The sequence below is a fragment of the Monodon monoceros genome, unplaced genomic scaffold (genome assembly GCF_005190385.1).
Source record: "Monodon monoceros isolate NGI ecotype Baffin Bay Population unplaced genomic scaffold, NGI_Narwhal_1 Super_Scaffold_9, whole genome shotgun sequence".
NCBI lineage: Eukaryota > Metazoa > Chordata > Mammalia > Artiodactyla > Monodontidae > Monodon > Monodon monoceros.
Window position 1 is genome coordinate 24047544 of NW_021703786.1, and position 22558 is coordinate 24070101.

Consider the following 22558-nt stretch of genomic DNA (forward strand, 5'->3'; position numbering starts at 1 on the left):
GGCCTGGTCCCCGAGTCCATGCTCTTGATGACTACCCCACTGGTTCTCAGCATGGGATCTCTGAACCTGTAGCAGCAGCACCCTGGAACTTCTCAGAAAGGCAAATTCTTGGGGCCAACGCCAGACCCAGTGAATCAGAAACTCTGGCATCTGTGTTTAACAAGCCCTCCAGGGATGCTGATGCAGGCTTAAGTTGGAAAACCACCTCACTATACCATGCATGGGAAGGAAAGAGAGAGAATGCATTATCTAAAACCCCAAGGTCCACAACATGCACCCTCGCCCCATACGGTCACCCTATCGTGACCGTGATCCCCTTTCAGCCCAGCTGAGACCGCCCCCCCAATGGCATCTGTGCAAGAAGGCACAGGCCTTCGATGTGCCATTGATAATTCTGCTGACATCACATGCCTGTGTGCATTCGGTGTTCATCTGTCTTAATCTGAGTGAAACAAGCAAGCTGAACGTGACTAGGGAAACATGGAAACAGTCAATCCTAGTAATTGCTTTTATGGAGAATGAAGCCCTGCGATCATTCATTAACACTTTCTTTGCTGTCTCCTCTCAAACCTCTCACTGCACAACTGCTGCCCTCACACCCAGACCCAGGGAGCTCTCCAAGGAGGGGCCTCCCATAGTGAATCGAGATGGAGCGGCTCAGAGCCCCACGGCAGAGCTCTCAATCAACACGTGAACTTGAGGACACACACCTGCAGAGACCCTTTTAAAAATAACAAGCTTCAGGTGAACCGATTTTAACCCATAATTCATGAGGCTAAATCCAACGTGTGCACAGTACAAGGTGGCGAGAGAACAGAGCTGTTCAGGGTGGGGAGGTGGGTCTGGGTGCGTCAGAGTGGAACCCCGCAAGGAGTTTTTATCGGTTGAATCTCTAAACCACTTAACTAAGGTCAAACAAATGAATTTTAGCATTTGGGTATTAAACCCAAATACAAAATGCAAAACTCTTATGCAAGTTAACAGATGTTGTTATTTTTGAGTCAAGGACTTAGGTTATTTTCATGTCAGAATGGTAACCCTGCCAGAGGCTAGAAGTGCACCTGGTTTCCTCAAGGCAGTGGGCAGACCTGGGTCAGCCAGGCCAGCTCCAGGCTGGTCAGTGCTGTCTCCTTCAGCAGTGGTTTGGGACTGATAATCCCCTTGGGATAGCTGATGGCTGGTTCTCGGATCCTTGGAGTGTGTGCTGTCTCATGTTAAAATCAGAAGTATCTCTGGCTTGGGGCATTTTTAGTGCTATCACTAAAATCTTTCTTTTTATCCATCTTGAGATAAACTCCTGCTTACCCCCAAGCAGGTTAGCTTCCCTAAAAATCCAGCCCTCTAATCCTAGTCGAGTCTGAACTGTTAAGCAAGGCTTTTTTCCTTTCTCCCTGGCTGGCTCCCTACTGCATCTCACCACCGAGGTTATCTTAAACCCTCTTCCTTTCTCAAGACCACGCGCCTGGTTTCACTCTTCCTCCCTCGCAGTTGATAATTTTGATTCATAGTTTAACGAAGACACAGACCATGTGACAGAAACACCTACAACTTCCTTCTCTTCCATTGTCGCAAATCTGCTTATTCCTTTATTTTTATTGATTTATTTATTTTTTTTTGCGGTACGCGGGCCTCTTACTGTTGTGGCCTCTCCCGTTGCGGAGCACAGGCTCCGAACGCACAGGCTAAGCGGCCATGGCTCACGGGCCCAGCCGCTCCGCGGCATGTGGGATCTTCCCGGACCGGAGCACGAACCTGTGTCCCCTGCATCGGCAGGTGGACTCTCAACCACTGTGCCACCAGGGAAGCCCTCCTTTATTTTTTTTAAATTTATTTATTTAATTTATTTTATTTTTGGCTGTGTTGGGTCTTCGTGGCTGCACGCAGGCTTTCTCTAGTTGTGGCGAGCGGGTGCTACTCTGTTGTGGTGCACGAGCTTCTCAGTGTGGTGGCTTCTCTTGTTGCGGAGCACAGGCTCTACGCACGTGGGCTCAGTAGTTGTGACTTGCGGGCTCTAGAGCGCAGGCTCAGTAGTTGTGGCGCACGGGCTTAGTTGCTCTGTGGCATGTGGGATCTTCCTGGACCAGGGCTCGAACCCGTGTCCCCTGCACTGGCAGGCGGATTCTTAACCACTGCGCCACCAGTGAAGTCCTGCTTATTCCTTTATGATGCTTCTTATTCTTCATGAATCAGAGAAAGATGCTGCCTTCTTTATCCCAATGGAAAAATAATATAATGATCAGAACTGAGACATAGGAGTCATCAGACCTGAGATGTATCAACTGGGGCAAATTATTTTCCCATCCCCAGACTGTTTCCTCATTTACAGAATGGCGACTCTCCTTCTCTACTCTGTAGGCATGCTGAGAAGATCAATGAGATCATTCAGGTAAACCCAGCACAGTGCCTGGCACAGAATAGGTGCAGGGTTAAAAATATATGTAAGTCTCTTCTCCAGAAACTTGTTTCATTGATTATTTGCATCTTCTCCCTGCTTCCTTTCTACCGTCTAAAAATATAATGAAAAATATCACATTCTTTCTTTCTTCCTTTCTTCCTTCCTTCTCTCCTCCCTCCCTCCCTCCCTCTCTCTCTCTCTTTCTTTGGCTGTGCTGGGTCTTAGTTGCAGCGTGTGGGATCTTTTTAGTTGCGGCACACGTGACCTAGTTCCCTGACCAGGGATCGAACCCGGGCCCCCTGCATTGGGAGCATGGAGTGTTAACCATTGGACCACCAGGGAAGTCCCCAAAGTGTCATATTCTTAAAAAAACAAACAAGCATCAAGTTCCCTCAGTTATGTTTCTTCCTCAATCTACAACCAATCCCATTCCTCCTCGTCTTCACAATCAAACTCTATTAAAAGAACAGTCGATGCTTGCTGGCTCTACTTTTTCATCTCCTACCATTTTTTTCTCAACCAGTGCAATATGGTATGGAAATGACTGATTATCAAAGAATTTCCAAAGCAGCAATTGATTCTGCATCCACACCCTGTAGGGCTCTCTACACTGTTCTATGTGATGAAGCAATTCCTCCTATGACAGCAGCTCCTTCCCAGCCTTCTCTTCCCTCCTCCATTCCTTCAATGAAGGCGGTCCCTTAGGTTCTGCCCTCCAGCCTATTTTCTTGCCCCAAGTGATCTCATCTGCTCCTGACTTTTCCATGACCCTTTTTTATGAATCCTCCCAAATTGACATCTTTCACCCCAACTGCCCTTGTCACATGTCCAGTTGCCCACTGGCTGTCCCCAACAAGGGTCCTCTAGGCCCACCAAACTTGAATGGTCCATACCGAACTCGAATGTTCTTCTGCACTGCACGAGTTTCCCAGGGCTGTCAAATTACCACGAATGTGGCTTAAAACAACAGAAATGTAACCTCTCACAGTCCTAGAGGCTATAAGTCTGAAATCAAGGTGTTGGCAATGTCGTGCTCCCTCTGAAGGCTCTAGGGAAGCATCCTTCCTTGCCTCTTCCAGCTTCTGGTGGTCCCAGGCGCTCCTTGGTCTGTGGCTCAACTCCAATCTCTGCTTCTGTCTCCATTCACCTTCTCCCCTCCGTGTGTCTCTGTGTCCTCTTCTTGTAAGACATAAGTTATTGGATTTAGCCCACCTTAAATCCAGTGTGATTTCATCTCTCATCTCAAGGTCCTTAAGTAATTACACCTACAAAGACCCTACTTCCAAATAAGGTCACACTTGAGGTTCCGGTGGACATGAATATTTAGGGGGACATTAATCCATCCACTACGCTCACCCATCACATCCAGTGAACCCCCAAGTTCTGCTGACTCAGTTTCTCTCCTTAAGGGGAAGACCTGGAGTCTTCTGTATCTGACCCGAATCTTCTTTCCGGCTTTGCCCTGTATTCATCCCATGGCCAGTCACAGAAGACTGCTTTCCATTCCCTGGAACACTTCTGGCTACCATGCTTTTATGCCTACAGTTCCCCCAGCCTGACATTTCCTTCCTAAATTTTACCCATCAGCCATCTCAAACCACTTCAGAATGATTATCCCTTGTATGCATGTAGCGTTCTCTTTGTTCCTTTGTCACAGCACTATCTCCTTTTCCATCATCACAATGAGTTGTCTATGTGTTTGGCTCACCAAAGAGATGATAAGCTCCAATACTATTCCAACACAAGGATCCCTCCCCTACTCCCCACTGCCATCAGGAATGGCTTAAGTCACTTTCCCTCCAGTTATTCAGGCATCAGAGCATCTACTTTAATTTCAATTTGCTTAAATCTGCTTTCTGTGACAAAGGGCTTTGCTCCAGCTGGGAAGATACCACCTAACCTAGTCATTCTCAAATATCCAGGGGGTGGAGAAGGGAGCACCCCACCTTCCAATCCTGGACTTTCTCAAAATATATGCCAGCCCCTAAAGATTCTGACACATTTCCTAGGGTGAGGGGGATTCCATATCACTGAGGGAACTGTCAGAGTGTAGGAGCAGAAAAAAAGTTGGGAATCCTGACACAACCAAACTGTTACATGATGCAAGAAGAGAGACATCAGGAGTGTCACCAACTGGCTAAAACTGTAAGATGTCCAAGGGATTCAGAGGATTCTTATGCTCTCCATGTCATTTGGGAACACTGAATGCTTAAAGTTCCATTTGGCCCATAGCAACATGGAGGAAAGACTAAAATACCTAAGGTAGGGACCTCCCTGGTGGCTCAGTGGTTAAGAATCCGCCAGCCAATGCAGGGGTCACGGGTTTGATCCCTGGTCTGGGAAGATCCCACATGCCACGGAGCAACTAAGCCCGTGCACCACAACTACTGAGCCTGCGCTCTAGAGGCCGAGAGCCACAACCACTGAGCCCGTGTGCCACAACTACTGAAGCTCGCGTGCCTAGAGCCTGTGCTCCACAACAAGAGAAGCCACCGCAATGAGAAGGCTGCGCACCGCAACGAAGAGTAGCCCCCGCTCGCCGCAACTAGAGAAAGCCCGCGCAGCAACAAAGACCCAATGCAGCCAAAAATAAATAAATAAATTTAAAATACCCAAGGTAGACAGACTTCTAAGATGGTCTCCAAGGTTCCCAGCCCCTGGTATAATCTTGCACACTTTGTATAATCCCTCCCCTTAAGTGTAGACAAGACCTGTGAATATGATGGGATAGTTGCTCTTCTGATTAGATTACAAAGGTGATCAGATTATGTTACATTATATAAGACTTCTTTTTAGAAGAAGCAGGTTGATTTTGAGGAAGTAAGCTGCCATATCCTGAGAGGGCCACGTGGCTAGAACCTGAGGGAGGCCTCTAGGAGCAAAGAGCGACCCCTGGAGGCCAGCGAACTAGAAAACCAGACTTCAGTCCTACAACCGCAAGGAACAGAATCCTGCCAACAACCAGAGAGCTTGGAAGAGGACCCTGAGCCTCAGATGAGATTGGAACCGTGGCTGAGACCTTGATTTCAATCTGACTGAGACTCTGAACCAAGGACCCAGCTAACCTGAGCCCCAGTGGAAACTCTGAGAAAATGTATGTGTGATGTTTTAAGTAACTAAGTTTGTGGGAAATTTATTATATAGCAATAGAAAATCAATATAATACCAAACCTCAAGAATCCAACCATTGCTTCCCTGCCAAATCACCCATTTGGTTCTCATGTGAGTAAAGTATCACTGACTTTGAGGTTTGAACATATCTAGGGAAATGGGATATGAAATCTGTATTCTTTCTTAGTTGTTCCACCTGTGATGTCATCCACTTTGTCAATGGCCACTACTTATTGCCCAGGGCGATATTTACTAGGAACTGATGCCACAAAACTTGCCATTCACTGGTGTCCAGATGCAGCAGTGTGCACCTAGCCCACAGGGAGCGAGTAGGGTTGTTCAGTAGAAAGAATGCACATTTTGGAGTGAGACAGCCTTTAATTCAAACGCCAGCTTCTTTTCACACAAACTGAGACTTTGGGCAAATTCCTTAATCACCCTGAGCTTCAGTTTTCTCATCTGTAAAATGGATACAATACCAACCTCACAGCTGTGGGGTGAGATAACAAATGTCCAAGGCCAGGCAGTATCTGGCTGAACAGATACTAGAGAAATGTTGGCCCACCCCGTTGTACCCCTCCCCATGAAATCCCACAGACTATATGGAGAGTAAATAGAGCTGGTATGTCTGTAGGGGGACCCTTCCACTGTGTATGTGCAAGGATGTCCTGGGAGGTTGTGGGTTTGCTGAAGTGGTGGCAACACAACTCCTGATTGGTCCTTCCCATGACATGGATGGTGGCCAAGCCACAGAGCAGGCTTGGGTTCCTCCAGCCTTGCTGTGACCCCTGACCTGCTGTGTTTTGAGGACATGTCATCACATCTTCCAGGTCCATCCTCTTACTGTCCTCCTTTACCTAAAGGCTTAGCAGCTCCTCTTTCTGCACAGGGGCCCTCTCCCCTCACCTCTTCTCAGATTTCCTTGATCCTCTGCCAACTACACATAGGGAAACAAGAACTACCAGAATCTCGGTGAACTTTCTTCTTTCCTAGATCTAAAGGCTTTGTGCCTGTTGGTTCACTCAGCCTTATTTTAAAAACCGAGGCTCAGAAAAGTTAAGAAATAGCATCAAAAAACAACATTTGGGAACCCCAGGGGGTCCCATGAGATGAGCCTGCTTACAGGCAGAGGGTTGGGCCAGTGACTCCAGAGCAGTGCGATGAAGCAGGGAGAGGGGCCATGAAACGCTCTCATCCCCCGGAGCCTGGGGGACGTCATGAGTCATTTCGGCCCCTCCCTGCCCTCCTTCCTCCCCTGGGTCCATTCAAGATCTGGAACCTTCTCTCTCATGAAAAATCTTTTTCTCTCTCTTGTTAACTAGAAAAGCAGCTTGGCCAGGAGAAACATAACAAATATTCACTTTATTAGACCCAGGGTTTATTTTGTCCCTAACCCTCTAAAAATAACACTGGTATCATGGAGAAATCAGATAAAAAAGGCAAAAGATCTCCTATCATCTCCTCTTTGATTTTCTAGCTTAGATCCTCCCAAGCCAGAAGAGTCTCACTAGTACTGCTTTCATCTGCTCCCTACCAGGACCAACTTCCTTTGTAGCCAGTATCTGAGCATCTTTAATTTGCCTTTCAAACATAATGTTATCCACTGGAATGAACCTCTTATTGCAAAGTGATCATCGGGTACCTGTGAAATCTCCAGCACCTAAAACCGATGTGCAGAAAAGCAATGTTCTCTGTTGAAGATTAAACACGTGTACTTGTATGTATTGGAAGTGATGGGAGAATCTGCAGTCGGGAAGAAGAATGCCAGGAAAGACGAGTGAAGTACCTGGGCCCCTGCAAGAATAATTTCCAGACACAGGCACACCCAGGTTCCGTGTTGGGAAAGGAAAGTAGCATATGCAAAATACATGGCAGAGCTGAATTTTCAATTCACTACAGCCATGCTTTGGAAAAGTGAAAGAGATATTTTTAGTCCAGTGATTGATTAGGGTTGCCATGGCAATAAGAAACACTTAAGAGAAGGAAACTGAATGTAAGCAAGTCTTAAAGAGAAAGGTGCAAGTGCACTGGGAATTTCACAGTCAGTTTCTGGGTGGTGCTGGCTGCAGTTTCCACACCTGCCTAGGGCGAGAGGGGATGGTGGCTGCAGAGAACGGGCCAGGGAGACAAGTCTGAGGCTCTCCGGGGGCTCTGCACTTCAAAAACACGCAGTCGCGAAACTTCTGGAAGAACTGCACCATCCACTTGGATGATCATCATTATTGTCATGCTATACCCGCCACAGCGCCTAGCGCATGGTGAAAACTGTAAGCTAAAGGGTACTAATCCCTCCCCATACCAGTAAAGTAGCAATCATATTCTAACAGTGTGTTTCAAAAACTTACTTAATGATGCTTCACCTGGTGGGCTTGTTAAAAACAGATCCCAGGCTCCTCTCCTAATGACTTGCTTTCAGAAAGTTGGTGGAGTCCCAGAGCCCACACCTGAACCTAGAACTTGATTTTTCTTTTCTTTTTAAAATAATGTTATTCACATCCCATATTATTCACCCATTTCAAGTGTACAGATCAGTGTTTCTTAGTCTGTTCACAGAGTTGTGCAACCATCACCATGATCTTAGTTTAAAACATTTCATCACCCTAAACAGAAGCCCTGTGCCCGTTAGCAGTCACTCCCACCTCCCCCTCACACCATGCCTGAAGAAGCCACTAAGCTACTTTCTGTCTCTGACTTGTCTATTCTGGACATTTCATACAAATGGAATCATATAATATGTGGTCTTTTGTGTTTGGATTCTCTCACTTAGCATCCTTTTTATGGCAGAATAATATTCCATTGTATGGATATACCATATTTAACTTACCCATTCATCAATTGATGGACATTTGCTTCCAGTTTTTGGCTATTATGAATAATGCTGCCATGGACATTCTTGTACATGTTTTTGTGTGGACATATGTTTTTATTTCTCTTGGGTATACACTTAGAGTGGAATTGCTAGTCATATGGTACCTCTACATTTAACTTTTTGAGGAACTGCCAGATGGTTTTCCAAAATGGCTGTACCATTTTGCATCCCCACCAGTAGTGTCTGAGGGTGCCAGGTTCTCCACATCCTTGCAGCACTTATAAGTGCCCAGTGTTTCTTAATCCCAGAAAGTTCTGAAATACCTTTGGGTCAAAATGATGATCCCAGGTAACCATTCCTCATGTCCAACTGAGACACACAGACATGACTCAATACTGAGGTAAAAATGACAACAGTATGGATACTATACTATCATCAGGCAGTCTTCCAAGTACGTGGTATATAATAATTAATCTATTAACTCCATAACCCTCACATAACTCTATGAGGGATATACTACTGTTACCCCCATTTTACAGATAAGGAAACAAAGGCAGGGAAAGGTTGCGTAGCATGCCCCAAATCGTAACATTTACATGATGGAGCTGGGATGGATTCAACTCAGGCTGTCTGGCTCTGAGTTCAAGCTCATGACTCCACATCCTGCTGCCTGCTGAGTATCAGGAAAGCACACGAGTGTTTCCAGTGGAGTTGAGCGCTCAGTTGGGGGTGATGGTGCCTAAGGCCCCTCAGCATGCCCTGTGGCCACTGAGAGCAAAGAAAATATGTCCATGTGCATCCATTCAATGAGAGATGTACCTCTTTTAAACAAGCCCAAAGAAGGAAAAACAGGAGGTACCCGAAAGATAAATTGGGGAAATAATTCATTTAAGAAATTCACGGGACTTCCCTGGTGGTGCAGTGGATAAGACTCTGCACTCCCCATGCAGGGGGCCCGGGTGTTCGATCCCTGGTCTAGGGAACTAGATCTCACACGCATGCCGCAACTAAGAGTTCTCATGCCACAACTGAGGAGTCTGAGTGCCGCAACTAAGGAGCCCACGTGCTGCAACTACTGAAGCCCGCGCGCCTAGAGCCCATGCTCCGCAACAAGAGAAGCCACCACAATGAGAAGCCCGCACACTGCAACGAAGAGTAGCTCCCATTCTCCACAACTAGAGAAAGCCTGCGCACAGCAACAAAGACCCAACGCAGCCAAAAATAAATGAATAAATAAATTTATAAAATGGTAAAATATTTTGTTTTTAAAAAAACAAAACAAAAAAAACAAATAAAATGTTATGCAGGGTCGCGGTGGCCAGTGAGGTGTGTCCGTGGAACTTCCTGGACCAAAGAAGAAAAGTTTGAAAACTGCTGATTGAGCCCAATAATTCAATGCTTTGTTTCTGGTTAGCAGCCGGAATCCTTCCATGTCTGAGAGCAACACTTTACAAGGAGGCTTGGAGTCAAGAAAATTAAATGGAAGAGTTGAGAGGCTGGCTTGGGGTATATGAAGTATTTATAGGCTTTTAAAAGATCATTTCCAGGACTTCCCTGATGGTACAGTGATTAAGACTCCGTGCTCCCAATGCAGGGGGGCCGGGTTCCATCCCTGGTTAGGGAACTAGATCCCGCAGGCCGCAACTAAGAGCCCGCATGCGGCAACGAAGATCCCGCGTGCCACAATTAAGACCCAGCATGGCCAAATAAATAAATAAACATTTAAAAAAAATCATTTCCTTTTAGCTTTTATCTGGAATTCAATGCATTCCTCTCTGACCATCTTGTTCTGACTGCAAGCAACATGTGTTCCCTCCTATCAATGAACATAAAACCCTATATAGACTTGACCTTCTCTCTAATGGAACCCCACTGAAGACATCGATTCCCTGGTACTATATTCTATATTATCATATTAAATGCACTCCAAAGCCATACAGGGAATTTCAGCTTGAGATGGGATCCTTAATAAAACTGGATTTGCAAATGCTTCCTCCTGTCACTGACAGAAGACTTACATCCAGAATGTTCCAGTGAGCCTGGTGAAATAGGTGTAGAGTTTAGGATTTATTACCTTCTAGGAATCTGGGGCTGGAGCCTCTGCTGTTTGTAAAACAGGAGACTGTGGGTGGTGAATCTGTATGTAGAGGCAGTAGACAACCTAGATTTTTAAGTAACTTTCGACTTTCTTTATTCTTCATCAGAAAAATTTTATCCTTCCATTTGGACAGAAAATCTGCCCCATAGTTGGAAGGTAATATATATATACTCTTTTGTGCATAGAAAATCTTCAATAGACACAACAATTTCAAGAAGGTGTATGTCTGGTTGTCCCGCATCTACTCAGAATCTCAGTCATCCTGCAGGGAAAGATGCAAAGGAAAGAAGGGGAGATATTTGGGCTTCCTTGGCTGTTCTGGGTTCCGAGGGTCACATATGATTTTATACATCTGGGTGGGTGGTCCTAGAGACAGGATAGTTGGAAAAAAATTGCAAAGAAGATCGGTCCGGAAAAATGAGATGAGGAACCCAAGTGGAGAAAAAAAGTGGAAGAATTTTAAAGCAAAGAGAAGGCAAAAGGGAATCACATGTAAATAATAAAGATGAGGATGAATCAGAGAGTGATTTCCCAAATATAGGCTGCATCGGAAGAAAAACAGGGCCAAGGGGAGCAGTGGGGCCTGAAAGAGAAGTTGGGGAGGGTGAGAGGAAGGCAGTGTGTAGAAGGCAGAGCATGGAAATACAGCAGGAAACAGCTGTTTGTTTTCCAGCCCACAGTGAGGAAATGAATGACAGCCTCTCCGCTGCTTCTCACCAGCCTGCACCCTACACTGAGGCTTCTGTTCATTCATTAGTTCCTCCATTGATGAAGCCTCGTCCCTCTCCTGACATGCTGAGTAACAGCCACTCACTGGAGAAGCGAGGCCAGGAGGGAGAAGGAGCAAATGCATGAATGAAAGTATGTTTTCTCAACGGGGCAATGTTTGCTACTGGCACTTCTATGAAAATTGAGGAGGGAAACTAAATTCAGACTCATCCAATCTAGAGCTGGACCTGCCAAGGCAGAAATAAGCCCAGGATGCTTGTGAATACCAATAGCTACACACGACAGAGGCAGGACGAGTGAACGAGTAGGCGGAATACATCAAATGAAAAGGAACTGCATGTAAATAAGAGAGATTGGAACGAATCAGTGACTCCCCAAATATAGGTTGGCATATGGCCAGGGAGGAAACTTCCAGATTACAAGCCTTCTCAGTTAAAAATGGTAAGAATCACCCCTCTTAACCAACTGGGCAAATTCCTCACTTAAACACATACTATCATGTAGTTCTGAGTATCTCAGTGACTAGAAAAGTTGAAAGACATGGGGGCAACTTGCATTCACTTTATTTAATCACTGAAATGTACTATTTCAGTATATCCATATTTATATGTGTTTTATTTTATTTTTGCAGAAAGAAAGCTGTCCCACAAAATCTTCCAGGTTGTATTACTTTGATCTCACCAACTTGAGCTGAACACAAATTCATAGGTATCAATAAATTGTAGAAGAGAAATCTAATTTTCAGTACAAGTAGAAAATAGAAAAGAAGGAAAAGAGTACTTCTTAGGGAAATCTTCTATTGAAAATACCTTTAAACAAATATTTTTTTCTTTGGTGATTATCCTCTGCAAAGTCATTCTTAGCGGTGTTTAAAAAGATGCAAACATGGACCTAGAGATTATCATACTAAGTGAAGTAAGTCAGAGAAAGACAAATATCATATGATATCGCTTATATGTGGAATGTAAAAAAGATACAAATGAACTTATTTACAAAACAGAAACAGACTCACAGACATAGAAAACAAACTTAAGGTTACCAAAAGGGAAAGGCGGGGCGGGGGAGGATAAATTAGGAGTTTGGGATTAACAGATACACAATAGTATATATAAAATAGATAGGGCTTCCCTGGTGGCGCAGTGGTTGAGAGTCTCCCTGCCGATGCAGGGGCCACAGGTTCGTGCCCCGATCCAGGAAGATCCCACATGCCGTGGAGCGGCTAGGCCCGTGAGCCATGGCCGCTGGGTCTGCGCGTCCGGAGGCTGTGCTCCGCAACGGGAGAGGCCACAACAGTGAGAGGCCCGTGTATTGCAAAAAAAAAAAAAAAAAAAAAAAAAAGATAAACAACAAGGTCCTACTGTATAGCACAGGGACCTACATTCCATATCTTGTGATAACCTATAATAGAAAAGAATCTGAAAACAAATATACATATATGTGTATAACTGAATCATTTTGCTGTACACCTGAAACTAACACAACATTGTAAATCAACTATACTTCAATTTTTAAAAAATGCAAATAACTTTAAAAGCTACATTATGGTAGAGAAGCATATTTTAGCTTCTGCTCTCCCCCCCACCAAAATGGCTGAATTAATTTTCTTTGATGTACAAAGAAGAGCTTGGGAACAGCTAGAGCAAATGGAACTGGGATAAATCGGACAAACAACACTGTCTTTTCCAAAGTCTTCCCCAGGCAGCAATCAATTGGGCTGCTGAGATGTGGAGACAAGTCCTAGCCCTGCATAAGGACAAAGGCACTTCGGCGAATAAGCTTGTTTGTAACTGGTTCACCCGTGCAACCAAGTTCATTTTCTAAATTGAAATAAATCAGAATGCATAAGCTCACTGTCATCCCCATGTACTGCTGCCTTGGCTGTTTGGTCTAACAGAATTGACTTTGCTTGAAAAGAACTTGCAGGTTCTGTGTCACCTGATTCTTAAAAAAAAAAATCATTACAGTTGGGAGTTCTTCAAAAAAAACTCTGGTATTTGAGTCATAGTAATCTTCAGGCAACACATTAGCCCACTAAAATTTAGGGAAAAAGTAACGTTTACTGAAATAGAATTGGTCCACTGGCCTATTTAGTGGGCACGTAATAGCTCTGACCCTGAGAGAAGCTTCTGGAGCATCCCTAAGTTTTAGAAGACTGGCTTTGCAAAATCCGAGGTCTCACGGACAAACAGAGTGTGGGAAGTGTTGCACGCTACAGCCTCCTTTTGGAGATTCACAACGATACTGTTATTCTACAATAACAAAATGTGTTAAAATCAGTATAACCCGGTGTTTCCTTTACTTAACTGGCTATGAACCATCTTAGTGATAGTTATAAACGGTTCCAGACTGTTTCTGTCTAAGTTTTCTTGAAACTGGAAGACTTCTGAACTTGGCTGCTCTGACTCTATGACACCAGCCTCATGCCATGACCCATGACTCACCTGACTTCACCACCCTCTCTGGGAGGATGGCCTATGCCTGGCTCATCCAGCATCCCCAGCTGGAAGACTGTTTCTATGGCTTGGTCCCTAACAGGTCCCAGCTCATACGGCCCCATTTCTAAGAAGGGATACTTCCGTTGCCCCCTCCACCCCCAAATTACATACTGCCCCGGATACTCAGGGTTAACTGTGATGCAGAGACTTAACTCCCATCATTACCCCACCTCCATGATGCCAAAAAAGGAATATTTAGGGACCTCCATTCTATCTTAGCTCACATAGTAGCTGAGATGGCCAGATTGTCTTCTAATTTCCTTCCAAACAAGACCACTCCTAGAGTTCAGGTGTAATAATGTATTTGCCCTAGACTTGTAACTATTTCCTGGTTATGCAATTTAGGGGTTTCTACTGCCCTTGGCTGGGACTCAGTGGAAGGTGGGGGAGGGGGAGCTTAAGAAGGACGAGAGGCCTGAGAGGAATGGAGGTCGGTCTGTACACACAGCACCCATCAGCTCTTTCTATTATCGGGGAAGCTGATGAGGTCAAGATTGAAAGTGAAATTCCTATCCAGGACAGTTAGCTGCTTTCAGAAAAATACCTCTATGTCCCTAGTGCCACTCCCGGGAAGATAACCCGATTTCACCTTGGGTTAATGATGACTCAATTGTGAGCATCCCGACTTTCTTCCCCAGCGGGACTAACCCAACACTGAACAAACGCATCTCTCACTGTGGATCAGTACCATTTGAGGTTCTCATGCAAGAGTCATTTCCTACTCCCTGGTTTCTTACAGTTGAGTTTTTCTACCTCTTTCAACTAAATAATTAAAATGCTGGGTAGCACTGGACAGCCCACTACTATCTTTGAGGAACGGCTAGCCCTTCCAACTAACAGAAGGGTGCTCTCCATTTGTCATCACCTCTTCTGCAGATTCGTACTGAAAGATGTTTTGCTGGAGGGGGTGCTCATGGCAGCAAAATATATACTGCAACTGTATATTCTAGGTCACTGCTATCGACTTATAATAGCTTGAGTTTTCAATTTCTTACAAATGAGAAGAAAAGCCTTTTCTTCCCCCCTTCATTACTACTGAGGTTGAATTGATGCTGCTGAGCTATGTTCATACTCCAGTGAGGCCTTTTTTTAGCCCTAGAAAAACAAAATCGGCGACTTTGGAAAGCAGCCAGTCTCCTTGGGCACCTTCCTCTGTGACTTTATAAACTTCAGAAGAACCGGCAGGTTTTGAAGAACTGGTTAGATGGTCTGTCCTCTGGAAAATAGCTGTTGTGTTGTTCTTTGTTTACTGTACAATTAAGATTTTTTTTCCTATAACCGAGCTAAAGATATTTTTTTTCACTTCCTGGGCAAATGGTATTTCCACATAATCCTAAACACACACAGTCACTCACGGTGATGAAAAAGCTTTTACGTCTTAATAACTGTGATAACACCGAAGCCCTAGATGACCCTGAAGAGAAAGTTCCCTTAGCTGGATTTTCTCACAAATGAGGGCAGCGTGAGGTCTCAGTAATAAGCTGGACAGTCAGAAATAAGATCCAGGGGATCCTAGGAATAGACATACAATGCTCTGGACTAATCATATGTGAAAAGACACCTGTCTGGAGTATTACTGAGCCCCTCTGCCTCCCTGAGGGAGGGTGGAGTATGGTGACCCCAGTTGGGAATTTGGCTTTGGGGAAGTTTTGCTTTGGGGCACAGATAGGAAATATGGGGCTTGGAATGACATCAAGAAGAGGTATTTAGGATTAAAGGATCAGTGGATAAAGAGCCCAGTGAAATAGCATTCAAAACAGGGGAAAAGATGAAGACAATTGAAAGCCTCTGTCCTAAATCCTGGGAGCAGACCCTGTAGTCAGAGAGAAGAGTGGGCTCTTCCTCCCGGGTAGAGAGCATGAGAAAACGGCTGAGTCCTAGTCAGGAGGAGGGAGGCAGCTTCAAAATGAACACTGCAGGCCTGAAAGTGTGCACCTGCAGCCAGAGAGAAAAAAACCCAGAGGTCCTCACTGGGGAGATGGAAAGAAAAGCTGTGCTATATTTGGGATGGAAAATAAAAGTGGACTAGCTGGGAACAATGTTGCTTCCCTATGGAGAATTAAATGCAGACCTTGCCCTGAAACTCAAAGCTACCATCACCTGGCCTCCACATGTCTGGGCAGCCAGGATCCAGCAACATCACATGCCCACTGAGCCTGGAATGACCACATGGTGGACTGAATGTTTGTTCCCCTCCATTCATATGCTGAAGCCCCAACCCCCAAATGTGATGGTATTTGGAGATGGGGCCTTTGGGAGGTAATGAGGTTTAGACGAGGTCATGAGGGTGGGGCCCTCATGATGGGATTAGTGCCCTTATAAGAAGAGACCAGAGAGCTTGCTTTTGCTCTCTCTCTGCCATGTGAGGACACAGCAAGAGGACTGTCAGCAAACCAGGAAGAGAGCTTTCATTAGGAAATGAACCAGCTGATACTGTGATTGCGAACTTCCCAGACTCCAGAACTGTGAAAAATAAATGTCTATTGTTTAAGCCACCCAGTTTATGGTGTTTTGTGATGCAGGCCAAGCAGACTAAGATAGAACAGGTACCTACAGGTGGGAGTTCTACTCTCCCCAAGGTCCAGCTCAAACCCCACCTGCTCCAAGAAATCTTCCCACAATTCTCCCAGGCAGAATTTCTCTCTCCTTTGCACAATCCTCTGTTTGCACTTCGACTGTAACACATAGCACTGGTCTTCCTTGAATTACTGACAGCTATGTATTCACCTGCTCTCACGTTATTTTCCCCTACTCTGTCCCATTCAGTCCATTTCACTTCCTGAGTTAATCCTAACTGAGGCAGGAAGTACTTACGTTGTTATGACATATCACGTGATTGGCCCCACCGTTAATGTGGCATGTCAACTGCAGGACAGTTTCCTGAGTTATACAATTCTCTCTCCTCCGTTTCCCTTGGCCTGCCAATATGCCCCTGTTCTTATAACCTGATTTTTGTTCATCAGTCTCTGAGACCAGTTCTGCCCCACTGTCACCCCTCCCCCTAACAGGCCTGCCAGATAAAATATGAGATGAGGTGACTTCCCTGTGCCACAACTGCTGAGCCTGCATGCTACAACTACTGAAGCCTGTGTGCCTAGAGCCTGTGCTCCGCAACAAAAGAAGCCACCATAATGAAAAGCATGTGCACTGCAACAAAGAGTAGCCCCTGCTCACCGCAACTAGAGAAAGTCTGTGCGCAGCAACAAAGACCCAGTGCAGCCAAAAATAAATAAGTAAAAAATAAATTGAAAAAAACATGAGATGAGCCCTCTTTTAGTATAAGTATAGCCCATGTAATTTTTGAGACATACTTATACTAAAAATTACTTGCTGTTAATCTGAAAATTCAAACTTAACTGGACATTCTGTATTTTTACTTGCTAAAGCTGGCAACTTTATCAGCCCAGCATCTCATGACCAAGTAACCTATGTAAGAGGGCTGTGTCCTGTTCTCACCTGTACAGCTTTTTGAGGACTCTAGTCCTGTCTCTGAAGCTCACGGCCCCAGTGCAGGGGCCAGGGCCTTCCCTCTCACATTGCAATCGCTTTTCTGGCTGGATGCCCAGTGCCATTCATTCTGCCCAGATTCCCAGTGCCGTTCATTCTGCCCTCTGGTCTGAACCTCTGCTGTTAGCCCAGCTCAGAGCTCATCCAGGTCTGAGTGCCAGCCTGTCCCCTGAGCTGTGTGATGGCCTGTCCCACCTTGCCTCCAGAAAACTCCAGGACTTGCAGATGACTCCCAGGTTTTGACTGGAATGTCTAACTATTTCCCACCAGACTGTGACTTCCTAAAGGGCAGGGGTTATTGCTTAATGAAGCCTAGCATCTAGCAGGATGCTTTACACATTGTTGGTGCTCAGTAATAAATTACTGTTAACCTAAAATTGAAAGATGATGTTATGGGTTGAATTGGGTCCCCACTAAATATATGTTGAATTCCTAACCCCAGTTCCTCAGAATGTGATCTTACTGGGAATTAGGGTCATCACAGATGTAATTAGTTAAGATGAGGTCAAACTGGCATAAGGCAGGTCCTTAATCCAATATGACTGATGTCCTTATAAGAAGAAGAGAGAGACACAGTGAAGAGGATGCCATGTGAAGATACAGACACACACAGAGGGAAGACAGCTATGTGAAAACAGAGGCAGAGATTGGAGTGGTGCTCCCACAAGCCAAGGAATGCCAGAGGCCACCAGAAGCTAGAAAGAGGCAAAGAGGGATTCCTTCCCTACAGGTTGCAGAGAGAGCATTGCCCTGCTGCCAACTTGATTTAGACTTTTAGCTTCCAGAACTGTAAGACAATAAATTTCTGTTGTTTTAAGCCACCCAATTTGTGACACTTTGTTACGGCAGCTCTGGGGAACTACCCCAAGGATTACATTAGGGAGGAACTGACCAAAAACATGAGGGCCTAGAAGAAATCAAGTAATACTTAAAGAGTCAGAAGAGGCTGAGAATGAGACTATACAACTCTAACTTCTTCATGTTTTGTCTCCAAATTTCCTCAAGCAGAAATAATTTGTGTCCTTTTAAAAGTTTGAACTGTATGATTAGAACTGCAGCAGTACTGTGCGGCAGAGGCTGGGCAGAAGTAAAGGCTATGAGCCCCTCAGAAACCCTCCATGGCCTGCACAGAGGTGGGCACAAGAGACCAGGGTTCACGGTGATGGAGACTGGCGGGAAAGGCTTCCACGGGAGGTGCGTCCCTGTGGGGATGGCTTTGTCAGGAACCATGGTTTCCATTCTGTTGCCTTCTGTTTTCAGTACTTTAATACATAGCCTTAAAAAATGAGCACAATACCACTAAACATTTTTCAGACTTCATTTCTCTGTTAATCACCCCCATATTTCACAGCAGTGTCATGAATTTATGGAGAATAAGTACTATCAGTTTCGGGTCAAGTCAAGGTGACCCAATACTAAGGCAGCAAATAACTGCCTTTGCAAAGTTACAGGGACAAGAATTCTCTTGGCCTTGCAACTATGGATTACATTTCAAATGAAAAGTCCACGCACAAGCTTAGGGAGACGTGGGAAATGCGGTAACATCAGCTATCAATAAAATCAAATTAAATTCTAGAAAATTAGTACCGTCCAGTCTAGCGAGCCCAGTCTGCCTTGAGGGGCACCAAGATATAGTCCCATTTATTCATCCATAGAACTTCCATTTTAATGATGGCAGCTTCCAGCACTGTATGATATATAATAATAACAGAGGATTTACCATGTACCAAGGACTAGGCTGAGATTTCATGCGGATTATTTGATATAATCTTCATTTCACCCTCACGGGAAAGTTATCATATTTCCCCCTCTTACAGATCAGGAAATGGAGGCTAAAAAGGAATTAATCTGCATGACTGTTAATGGAGGCGGGATTCAAAAGATTCCGAGAAGTCTTCCTCTTGAAGACGGTGCAATTGATGGGGCTGGGGAGTGCTGTCTGGGAACCACTTAATTGCCTGCTATTTATGGGCAACTTGCTAACAGTTTTCCATACATTAGATCAGGGGTTGATAAACTATAGCCTGGGGGTCAAATGCAGCCTACTGCCTGGGTAAACAGGACCAAGCCCATATCTCTACATATCATCTCTGGCTGCTTTCTCAGAGACAGAGAGTGTTTGGCCCACAGAGCAGAAAATATTTAGTAGATGACCCTTTACAGAAAAAGTCTCCTAACCCCTGTGTTAGATCATTGAATCTTACTACTAGTGGCTCTATGAAAAAGGGATTATCCCAATTTTAGAGAGGAAGAAATTTAGGTTCACAGAAGTTAAGTTCCTTGTTCTAAAACAGTGTTTCTCTGACCTCTAAATTGTAAAGATTGTATTTTGCCATAGAACTGCCTTTTTTTCCCCAAAGATAGGGACATCGGGGAGGGTGCTATATATATTCCTTCATTTCATAAAAGAAAAGACATTTTAATACCCAAGAATGATGGTTCTAATTATCAACAGTCCTTTAAGTGGAATAAATTTAATTTTATGAAAAACTTTTTTTTTTCTTTCATTTTGCAAAGGATGGGTGAGAACACAGTAATGGACCAGCATGAGTTCAAGAACTGGCAGCTGTGGGTCATTTACTTAATAACTTTAGCTAATAAGAACCAGAGGATATTCAGGCCTACCTGACTCCAAAGCAGGTGACACTTTTGTATCTGTTGGGACTACCCATCTACCTTTGACCCATGCATTCCTTCTGTCATTCAATAACTATTCATTGAGAATCTACTATGTACCATGTATGTACCATGCTCATACCAAGGACATGAGGAATCATTTTTCTCCATGTAGTTCTCACCATCTCTCTCCCCTTTGGCTGTTTTGATTAAGACTAAAAACTCAACTCCATCACATCTCAGTTAATCATTTTCTTCTTATGACAGTTTGACCCGTTTGTCATTGGGGAAAATGATCCAAATGAAAATACCACAACACAATGACCTTATAGACATTTTTTTTTTAGTGTAAGTAATGACTCTACAGGCTCTTAGGACAGGTAGAAATTAAACGACTTTATCAAGCCACCGAGACTGTCCAATCTGAGTAAAATAGTTTGAACGTACGTCAAAAGTTTGACCTTTCGTTTCAAGGTCTTCCTATGAGGGATCAGGTCACAGACTATAAGGAAAAGCCTCACCTTCCATTGATAACTACCACCATCTCTTTAATACCACATTGCTAGAAACTGTTCTATTACAATGAACTATCACAAGTAGAGCAGTCAAGCTATTTAAAAATACAAGCAAAAGTTAATTATGTAAAGGCATTTTAAATTAACATTCATACTCTTGAACAAATGAGAACATTCAAATTATTGCATTATATATAACTATGTAATAGCCTACATTTAAATATTTCTGATTCTGAATTATTCTTCTATTTTTTTTTATTACATTGATAAGATGAGAAGCACAAGGGAAGTTCCAATTACTCCACTGATCTTAGGCTGAATATTTTTAAATGATTAAGTGAAACTTACTGTGTATTCTGGTCCCAGATGTTCATTTGGACAAGAGGGAAAAGAAAAAAGAGAGAAAAGGATGATTTAGACCACACTTATATGCAATATAAAACCACAGAACTAATAAATATTGCTGAATTATAATTATTAAAATTGTGGTAAAGAAACCTTCCGAGGATTAAACCTTCATAAATACTAAGTGTCTCCATGTTTGCTCTCGAAACTCTTTCACATACTTCTGTGGTTGGGTAGATAAGGAGTGTAAGGTAAGATTCAATTAGCCTATAGGTTTGTGGCTAATTAAAAACCAAAGAGTTGGCCTTAGAAAAGCAGAATTAAAGACTAATAATTCCAGTAGAGCATTTCATTAACCACAAAGGAAATCTTTTAAGTGGAAAAGCAGCTTTTAAAACCAATAAGACACTGTTAGGATGACATTCAAATGGGATCTTGAATTTTCATGTGTTCGAGGGCAGGAACAAAACCTTCTAAATTTTTGGCCACAGTGTCTAGTTCAGTACCAACACTGAGTGTTATTATCACTCCACTACAAGTGAGGAAGAAAGTGATTTTCATATTATCCTATTGCAAAGGAAGTGGTTTGGAGCAGAGAGACCCAACAGAACCTTTTATATAAATTATAGTCAGGTTTTGTTTTGTGTGGGGGGGGGCATTTGCAAAGCAAACAAGTCAAAATAAACAACTTGTTTATGAACAAACCCCAACTCAACATTATTTGGGGATTACTGAGAAAAGAGGGAGAAATAAGGATCATGAAATCTCTAGAAATGTCACTAAAAAGAGTTTCCCTTTTCTCCTCCATGTGTTATTTACTACAATCGCTTTAAGAAGGAAGATGGAATCGTTTAGCTTAAGCCCCCCAACCCCCTGCTAGGAAGAGTGCTGACCTAAAAGTATGGAGGCAAAGGGTCAGGGAGATATCACAGCGTTCCCACCAGTCCCTGCTTGGATAATCCACCCTCAGTCAGTGAAATCTGAATCCTCCTATGTCCTTGCATGGATACATGCAACATACTGGGTGTACAAGAACTTACCTGTAATCGTGTAGGGATAATAGTTCCACGCCTTCTCTGTAACATAAAATATCTTGGGAACAACAGCTCTAGCCCAACTAGGCAGTTTGCTAAGACGAAAGAAAGAAAGAAAAAAAGACAATTAGAGTCTGTCCAGGGCCTCACCCTGCTACCATATTTTTCCGGAGAAACTGACTGCTAGAGAAATCAGAGGACTTCTACTTCCGCTCTTCTCTCTGTAGCCACTTGGTCCCCACCTCCCTGGTCTTTACCATAGTTAAATCGTCCTCGGTTCATATTTAGGACATGTAGGATGGCCACAGACACTAGAAGGCAGGAGAGAGGCACAGAACGGATTGGTTCCCCAGAAAGAACCAACACTGCCAATACCCTGATTTCAGACTTCTGGCCTCCACCCTGGGAGGAGATAAATGTGTGTTGTCTAAAGCCACCCAGTTCACAGCCATTTGTTGCTGCAGCCCCAGGAAACTAATGCAAAGACAGAGTCATTCCTCTGGAACAGGCACCCGGGCAGCCATTTGCAGAAAACATTCTCAAAACAAGGAAAACCCAAGGGCACAGGTCCCAAGACCCTTGGTAAACCAAGGACGAATTAAGTTTTGCTTTGCTTTGTTCTGTTTTCCTTCTGAGGCAAACTCTACAGCTTACTGCAGGCCCAGAGAATTCCTTTAAATATTATATTTAAATATATAGAATGATACACTACTGAAGGATGGCTGCATGATTTTATTCCCCCCCATCACTCTACTGTGGCATTTTCTGTCTTTCCAGATGCTACCATTTTGTTTCTTTCCTATGCTGGTGCCTACAGCTAAGTGTCTGGGACACCAACGTCTAGCAGTACCTCACACCCAGAGCGATGATGCAGACTCCCAGCTCCTGAGGGCTGCGTGTTGGC

General features: G+C 44.1%; 1 protein-coding gene across 2 annotated transcripts in view; it reads right to left on the bottom strand.

Moving 5' to 3' along the window:
* The window catches only part of PITPNC1 (phosphatidylinositol transfer protein cytoplasmic 1), a 252078-nt gene that overhangs the window by 89618 nt on the left and 139902 nt on the right, over positions 1-22558 (bottom strand). For both annotated transcript variants that reach the window (XM_029212734.1, XM_029212735.1), the window contains exons 3-4: positions 21661-21749; positions 20624-20631 (exon numbers count right to left, since the gene is read on the bottom strand). In XM_029212734.1, coding sequence (XP_029068567.1) covers positions 20624-20631; positions 21661-21749 — 97 coding nt within the window. The remainder of the gene's footprint in view (positions 1-20623; positions 20632-21660; positions 21750-22558) is intronic.